The sequence below is a fragment of the Lepidothrix coronata genome, unplaced genomic scaffold (assembly GCF_001604755.1).
Source record: "Lepidothrix coronata isolate B3197 unplaced genomic scaffold, Lepidothrix_coronata-1.0 Scaffold2, whole genome shotgun sequence".
Classification (NCBI taxonomy): Eukaryota; Metazoa; Chordata; class Aves; order Passeriformes; family Pipridae; genus Lepidothrix; species Lepidothrix coronata.
This window is the reverse complement of record NW_016690182.1, coordinates 14,346,113-14,355,099: the sequence shown is the minus strand read 5'-3', so window position 1 is coordinate 14,355,099 and position 8,987 is coordinate 14,346,113. Positions and strand designations below refer to the sequence as shown.

Here is an 8,987-nt window from a genome sequence, read left to right as displayed (position 1 = left end):
CAGAAAACTCCTGTAAATCCACACAGCTCTGAAAAATACACTTCAGCTGACAGAATGGAACAGGAAGTCCCCAGATCTTCTTCCTGGTTTTCTACACAAGGAATTTTGAGTTTTTGAAGGCACAAATAGCACCTCTGTTGGTGCTAAATTTCTGCACATTTCCTGTTGTGTTTAGCTGCCACTGTCCTCTCAAACTCCCCCTCCAGAGCACGTTTTACCAGAAATGAGGTGATTAATTCTGCTGCCATCTTTCATCACACGCAGGGGAAGGTCCAACTCGAGATTTACATTAGAAATGCAGGTTTAGATGGGCAGGAGAAACACTGGAGAGCCGTTTTGTGACAGCCACCCCATGGCCAGGGCTCCGGTGACTGAAGCAGGAACATTTTGAGTGTTCAAGAGCACTGTGAGGACACAGACAAACCACCCCGAGCCTAGGGGAGCCCACCCTGACCCCTCACAACCCAATTCAGCAGCAAGACACTCCAGAGATCCCTGCCTGCTCTGCACAGAACTGCAGAGCTGAGGAGCCCTGTCCCCAGGGCGGGATCACAGCAGGGAAACACTGCTCCTAAGGGCAGAAAGTCTCTGCAAGGCTCTCCCATATCACAGACACCTTCCCACTGGCAGCAGCAGCAGAGCAAACAGAGGGAAAAAAAAGGATTTAGTAGGTAGGCAAAGCCTTTGTCACCAAACTCACTTCTCAGGTCATTTCTCCTGACAGGCACAACTGCCTCTGCAGTCACCTCAATGCCAATGGGCTGATAAACAAACACAAAACCGGGAGAGAAAATGGTACCAAATGATCTTAAAGGCAGTACACTAATACTGTCAGCATGCACCTAATTCAGACATGAGTGATGGAGCTGCCAGGGCTGAATCATGCAGATAAAAAAAGAGTCAAGTCTAGAAAAATGCGTATAATCTGGCCAGAGGGTCAGTTCCCTTCCCCAGAACAGAACCAGGATATATCCCTTTGCCTGCAAATGGAGCAAAATGTAAAAAAAAAAATCTGATCACCTAGTGCTGAAACCCCTGGAACCACCAGTCAGTGCACTGGTTTGGGAAGAAATCTGAAAAACTTTATATATCAATTGTCTCTTCAACATTTCGTGTGGAGTGTAAACTCCAAACACCACTGTTGGAGCTAAACTTTCACTGTCATTTCCAACTCCTGTGTTTCAAATTCACACCTTCCTTTCTGATTCCACAAACACACAAATTTCCATCAAACACCGATCCAGGAACGAGTGGACATTTTGGCCCTAGGAATTAATGCAAACTGGACTGTCTGAAGTTCCTGTCTGCAGTTCCTGTCTGCATTTTAGGTGCCTGCAAGTAGGACTGGGCAAAGAGCACTGTAACCAAACTCTAAGACAATAACACCCTCCTAAAAAAAGTTAAAAAAATCTATGGCCACAATATTCTTGAATCTTGATACTGGCAATGGGAATATTTTATTTGCATTCACAGCTGCACATGTCAGTGTGCATGTTCAGCACTTTTTCTTTCAACACACTTACACCCAGCTACCAATTTAGTGCCAGATTTAACTGGGTCTGTCTCGCACTGGGCTGAACTGACTCAGAACTTCAAACACAGTAGAAAATGTCAGAGAAAGTTGGAGAATCAGCCTCAAAATAAATAACCATCCCCAAGAATATTATGGCTTGGTAGAATTTCAAGAACTCGAGTCCCTGACGTTTGCAAAATGAAAAGGCCTTTGGAAGTGCACTCTCATCAACATTTTTACCTTTTTTGCATAAAAAATATATAGTATTTATAAAATAAAGAGAGCAGGCCAAAGAAGATTGGCCACAATCACTCTATAAAACTGTTCTGTTAACTCTGTAACTGAAACTTATAAAGTCCTGGGCCATCTGGACAGCAGGATTTCTGGAGAAGCACTCTCAGATGCAGACTCCAGTTGGGTGATACTTCAGGACGTTTTCTCATCTTGAAGATCCACTTGTTTTCTGCCCCTCAAAACTGAAGTCCATGCCAAGAGAAGGTGTTGGCTCCTGAGAGGGAAGCTGAAATCTAAGGAAACAAAAATGTGCACCTATAACACTGCTGTGATGAGCATCAATGGCTGATCTGGACTTTAAAACTGATTGTTTTCAAGCCATGAAGAACAACAAGGAAAATGCTGGTTTTCCCTCCCCAGTAGAAGGGCAGAATTCAGTCCTCACTATTGACAGAAAAAACACTTTTGAGTTTTTGTTAGTGGAAGAAAATGGACTGGTATCCACAAAATGCCAGAAAACCATGGGCAAAAGTCTGGAGGTGCCCTGTCTGTGAGCACAGCCAGGCAGTGCTTTGCCATACAGTAGTTATTAACACCCCTGGAAAACAGAGGGGTAAATTCCATCTGCCTGTCCCACCTTCTGCAAGTGGGACAGCAGATTCCTACTCCTTGGATCTCGGCCTGTTACACTCCTCTGGGAGAATATCTCCTGGAGCCTGCAGAGGACAGAGCCCGCAGCTCCCTGCATGAGTGCCCCATTCTCAAAGGCAGAACAGCTTTACAGACCAGGGAATGTTTTGGGAGCAGCATCTTCCCCACAGTGTCATCTGTTGTTGTACCCACCTTTCTCCAGGGTGGAAAAAAATAGCTCAGGGAGTAGCAGCTGCTGTGACATTCCAGGTCACTTCCGTTTTCTCCCAACTGCGACTTGGTTGCTCTCAACTTTCATTAGACTGCACCTGCACCTTCCTACTCCTTCCATGAATCCCTGCACAGACTTCCCACCTTGGAATTGTACAAGTCAGTGCAAGAGTCGTTCCTGCCACATTTTCCAGAGCAGCTACAGGCTTTGTGTCCTCCTCTACACACTGTGCTGGTGGCTCTGGTGTTACCTGGGCCGACCCCCAGCCAGGGCTGCTGAGAGCCACCCCTGCCCCTCAGGTTCCCTTGAACCAGGGATTTCTGGGCAAGCTGGGGAATACTGGTGAAATCACAGCTCCATCCCCAGTGTTCAGGGACTGTCCAAGCACCATGGGGATGGCACTGCTAAAGCCAAACCCTGTCCAACAGCCCCTCCCCATTTCCCTGCAGAGTGTGGATTTGAGGGAAAGGAAGGAACACTGACCTTTGTGCTCAAGCTTTACCCGGCTGCACTGTCACACTGCTATGTCTCCCTTTCTATGACAAGGGCTGAGGCTTCACCAGAACCTGTACAGTGAAAAACAAAGCAGTCAGGGGTAAGTAAACCTGGTTTTCTCGCTGAGAATATATTTTTCACTAAGTATGGAAGTGTGTTTTTAAGAGTCATTCCAAATGAAAATAGACAACCACTTGTCAGAGATAACTGAACAGCTGCTTTCACACTGAGATTGCTCTGTTATTGGCTTTATTTATTTCATAACCATGTCACAAGCTTTAAAGACACAAAGACAAATGAAGATCTTTCAGTTTTAATGTAACATTTCAGGTCTTTCTGACTACTCAATTATAATGGTTTACTTCTATTGTTTAAGAGGGAACATGAATATTTCAGCTGGAAGGGACCATAACAATCATCTAATTCAACTGCCTGTAAATGTCAGTTATTTTATAAGCACTATAAATTGAGGAACTTCATATAAGCTCCAGATCATATTCTGGGGTCTGATCTAGCCAAAAATCATCTCACTGACAAATGTTTTCATATGTAAGAATTAATTATTTATTCAGATAAGTTATATTTTGTAAAAGTTGGAAGAAGTTCTGACTCATTCCTAAAGGACTTGTTTTAAGCCTCACAAAAAATTCACAGAGATGCCCTAGTTTGTTACTATTAAAGCCAATTCTGGTATTTTTAAAACCAATTTGTGTTACCTTGTACCTGCCAAAATGTATAGAGCAAACCAGGAAGAGCAGGTAGTTTTCTAACACACAGACAGGAACCAATTAAAGCAGTTCATCTGAAGAAAAGCTGAAATGAGCCTCTTCAGTCCTATTGACAAACTCCTGGAGAGTGGATTTTCCCAGCAGGACATGAAGTCAGTTTATTTTGCAATGGAAAACCTGAACAAAGAGCTGCAGGTGAGATCTGAGCAGAGCCTGAGCAGCAGAGCCTGTGCTGGAGGATTAAAGAGCTCATGGCACAGCACAGGTAGGAAAATGTTCACATCAAAAGCTTTTTTACCCTTTGCCCAAGGCTAAGTCTTCCTCACAGGGTCTCAAACAGAAATCCTGCGCATGTGGGACTAAAATGTACACCCTGAAAGAGAACTTTATCAACAAAGTTCCTGAAAACTCTTCTGAGGCAACAAAGGGCACAACTATGGAAATCACGTCCCTGATGTTTGATCCATGGATTATAAATAACCTCAGAATTAATTCACACTATCACCATTCCTTAAAGGGAAAAAAAGGGTGGGATTACCACCTTTATTTTAAAAGGAACCTGTGAATGGCATCCTTGCTCCACAGGAAAAACCAGGAGCCCTTGCAGACAGGATTTCTGAACCCTCAGACAAGGGGGCTGGGGCTCGTAAGCAGAAACTAATGACAAATCCTGAGCTTCCAATACATCCTGTACTCTCCAAAGACCAAAGCTTGCAGGTAAACATCCAAGGGGGAAAAAATCAACTTCAAACACAGAAATGTAAAATCATTAAACTGATTTTGGATCCATCCAACAAAGACCATCAAAGAATGTATATACATATAAATTCTGGTTTATAATAGGATTTCCACAGCATAAAAGGTATCTTTGAATGCCAGAAACCCATCAAATTGACTGCACAAACACAGCAGCTCACCTAGACCTGCTCCCAGCACATCTATTTTTCTATGGAGATCAGCACATCAAATCCAGCATCAAAAGAACTGCTTTACTCTTGTAATAAAGTATAAGTATAAAGTGTAAAGGATATAGGAGATATATAGGATATAGGAGATATATAGGATATAAAGTATAAAGGAGCTTCTTAAATGTATCCCTGCACTCAGGTGTTTGCATGCCTGCTTTCACACTCTCAGAAGATAACTGCACTTCTAAAACATCTTAGTATTCTCCTTTTTTGTGTCCTAGATAATTGCACTGCATGCAACAACATTTACAGGTAACAACACTCGGTTTGTGGCAATCTCAGTTTCTCTCTGCAACTTGTACCACCCTCTCAGTCCATTCACTTGCAAGTAGAAAGCTACTAGAAAACAAAAAAGTTGACTCCAAAGTAGGGCTTATTTTCAGTCTGTGCTCATTAGTCAAGGCAGAGCTGCCCAGGGACTCGGCCAACACCACTTTTATTTGATCACTTTGAGTTTATCTATTAGGCACTGTAGGTCAGGACACAACTGATTTCCTACAGTGTTACCTTACCCTGGGGCTCTTCATCTATTCCATCCTCTTCCCACTGCTCTTCATTTGCCAGGAGAGGGTTCCGAGCTTCACACGAGGCTCTCATGGGGAAAAAATGTCCATCCCCCTGGCTGTGTGGAAAAGGCAGAGAGACACTGGAAAAACAGCTCCAAAGGACGACAATTTCAACACATTTTATCTGCAAACAAAGTTTTCTGCTGCTTCTATTTCTCATGTTTACTTAAAATCATATTTCAGCTTTGAAAAGCACTGTGTTTATTTTTCATGGCAGCTCAGATGCCAAGTTTTACTAGAGAGCAGTTTTGGTCCTCAATTCCTTCAAGCTCACTGGGGAACAAAAGTTCAAATCTAAAGCCTGGAATTAAGTAATTTTTAGCAGAACTTCAATGTGCTAACTTGATCAAATCAATTGGATACAGAAAAAAAACCAAAACAAACAGAAAAAATTAACAGGTAGAAGTGAGGGGGGAACTAAGGAAAACAATTATGGAAACAGAGCAATTATTCCATAGGTGTAAATTTTATCAATTGATAGCACAGATTCTTCAGGGCAGAAATCACACATTTGTGTTTCAATGACACCCAAGATAAAATGGCCTCAATCTTAGTCAGATGTTACTGAAAGACATATAAAACCCCCACTTTCCTGTGACCTAAACCTATACACAAAATGGCAAAAATCGTATCAGCTTTTAGCACTGACTTGATTATTACTTACCTTGAGGCAATAGGCAGCAACCAGAGCTTTTTTTCTTCTCCAAACACTTGCTGGAGATTCTTTACAAAGCCAAGATTGAATCCATTTTTATCTGGGCCATTTTGAAACACCGGAGCTGAGAAAGCCTCTGCACACAGATGCAATTTCAGTGAAAAAAAATGAAAATCAATGCCAAAGTCTCTGAAACAGGATTGTGCATGATGTGGCCATCTAAAGTCAACATGATTTAATAGATTATATAGATTCAGCACTACAAAGTTTGAGAATGAGTGAAAGCTCATTCTCATTTTGCAAAGCCTGTAAAGACTTTCCAATCAAAGGCAGGAATTTGGTCATACAACTACAGGACAGTCAAACCAAGAATGGTTTGTTTAATCTAGAGAACAAGAGTTAAAAATTCTTTCTGTGAGACTTGTAGAAATTCAGTGGGTGAAAATTTCTAAGTAAAAAAATCTGCAGAATTAAACAGGTTGGCCTTCAATGAGTATTCCAGAAGTGGCACTGGAGATTTAAATTGCCTCATTCATTAATGATATAATGAACAAACAAATGCAAATAGACCCTCTGTTATGGTGAGGCACAAAACTAAAAAAAGAGAGGGGAGGAGAACCTGGAGTGCCTTAGAAACAATTTGATCTATCTTTGAAGCTGCTGCACAGGTCTGATGCTTTGGGACAGATGAGCTTCTGTGCCCCAAGAAATGAGTTTTAAAGTTAATAACTAGACAAAACCAGAATAGTTGCTCACTCTTGATAGTGTCTTTTTTGTTATAAAACTGTATCCAAAAAGCTTTAAAAATTGAGCAACATTTATCTGAGGAAAGACAAAGAAACTACTTGGCAAAATCATTCTGTTCTAGATAATTTCTTTGGTTTTACAGTCATAACTTCTTTGCCTTTATCAGTGAGAATGGACACTGTCTCCCAACTTCACTAAGCTGGTTTAGGATGCACACCAGCATCTGAACACAACAAACTATTACTCCTGAAAAGCTGCACTCATTTCAAACATGGTTATACATATGCATAATATTTTTATAATTGGACTTTTACACTGTAAGACTCTTGTTTCCCTTGTGCTTTTTCTTTCCCTGTGTGCTTTTGTCACACCAGCTAACAATCACAACTAATTTCAAATGACAAATTTTTGCAGCATTGTGCCAAGATCTTAAATCTTCCTTCCCTCATAAGCCAGCAGGAATGCACAGAAATAGAACAAATGCCTTTTTTATTTTCTTTTTTGGTTCTCACAGCACTTTGGTGTGTCTTACAAAAAGAAGAGGGACACAAGAGCTTTACCTAAGGTAGATCTGTTTCTGCTAACGAGCCAGCAATGGTATCCAAACAGAAACATGAGGCTCACGAAGAACATGATTGCCACGAAGAGAAGGAAAAGGATGTGAAATTTGGAACGTCCATTGGTCAGTTCACCCTGGAAAGAAAAGCAACACAGAACAAGTGATAGGAACAAATTAAAGCTGGAAATTCTTCATTCTTAGAGAGAAGAAAGAGAGCTTCTAAAACTACTCAAACTCATATAGACAAAAATCAACCTTAGTATAAAAACCAAGGAGAGACAAAGAAATGAGGTGGTTCATTTCCCCTCCTGTACCCAAAGCACTACTCTTGGTGTGCAGCAGAGGCAGGGCAATCACCCTTCCCCCCTGGGCACCAGGAGCACACCCTGTGCCCACGGGGAAACGAGCAGGCAGGAGCTCTTGAAGCCCTCTTTATGTTCTGCTGAGTTTCCTGTGCATACACTAAAATTCTGCACCTCTTGCAAGGTGAGGCAAGCCAAGAGAACCTGGCCTGCACAGCTGCAGCTATGGGGGGTGTTAGAACTGAGCAGAGAGGGCTTGGGAAAGGTTAAAAACCAAGTGGGACCTTACAAGAGGTGGAGACACCCATTTCCTTCTAGAGCAGAGGAGCCAAGTGGCAGAGGTGCCCAGCAGCACACACGGGCAGGCTCTGGGCACCTGCAGGGAACAAAGGCACATCCCAGCCTTTGCTCATCCCATGGGAGCAGCACAGAGCTCATGGCTGGGCCCTGCTGAGCCTGAGGAACAATTAATGCCCAGCAAAGTTAAGGGACTTGAACACAGAGTCAGCAGCTGAGGGGACACAAACTAGAGGCCAAGGGCCAGCCTCTTACTGAGCTGTCAGCTGGCACTGCTGCATAGGAGTGACCAGCAACAACTGAATAAAAAGGCTACTTCAGTTCAGTCCAGTTTTAAACTGAGAAAGGAATCCTATGGGGATTAGAAAATGAACAAGGGGGTTTGACTTTTTTTTTCTCTTTTCAGTAAATATGTACAGATAAATGTCAGGATGTTACATATCAATATCAATTCCAAACGTTCTGAGAGACACACATACAAAACAAAAAGGGAAAGGGTATAACCTCTTTCCCAGAAGCTAGTCTACAGTTTGGAATTCCTGAGGTCTATTTGCTTCTTGCTTTTGTGCATTTTGGACATATAATGGGAGTTTTGGACTCAAAAAGGGCCCAGGAAAGCACCTCACAGGAAAAATGCAGCCCCTCCACTTGACTGAGAGCAAAACAGCAACAAGAGTGACTAAACCCCACGAGACTCACAGGAGATGAAAAAGGAACCAGATTTCACAACTTACTGTCCAATACTTAATGAAATACTTGAAATACTGTTGCAGCAATATACAAGCAATACAACAAAGAATAGGCTAAGAACAGTAGAAAGAATTTGTAGTTAGAAAATCCAATGCAGTTATTCACCCTAGAGGACAAAAGCAAAGTTGAAATCAGGATTTGTGCAGCACATGGTTGTCACACAAAGAGCACGACCAGTTTGGGGGGTTATTAAACCTCTGGCTCACACAACAGAATTTGGCAAGAAGCAGCTCCCCTTAGTGGCCAAAATGGAACAGAACTCAAGTCTCTGCTTTTCACTCCAAGGCTTCTTGCTGGGCCAAGGACAAGCA

The 8,987-nt window shown here is 42.4% G+C and overlaps 1 protein-coding gene across 1 annotated transcript in view; it reads right to left on the bottom strand.

The window, feature by feature from the left end:
• Positions 1 to 788: 788 nt before the first annotated feature.
• Positions 789 to 8,987, bottom strand: part of ZDHHC15 (zinc finger DHHC-type containing 15) — a 16,824-nt gene continuing 8,625 nt past the window's right edge. The window contains 7 exon segments of the mRNA XM_017816658.1: positions 789 to 2,040; positions 3,093 to 3,175; positions 5,313 to 5,422; positions 6,031 to 6,157; positions 7,329 to 7,461; positions 8,661 to 8,687; positions 8,689 to 8,782. Coding sequence (XP_017672147.1) covers positions 3,132 to 3,175; positions 5,313 to 5,422; positions 6,031 to 6,157; positions 7,329 to 7,461; positions 8,661 to 8,687; positions 8,689 to 8,782 — 535 coding nt within the window. The 3' untranslated portion in view covers positions 789 to 2,040; positions 3,093 to 3,131.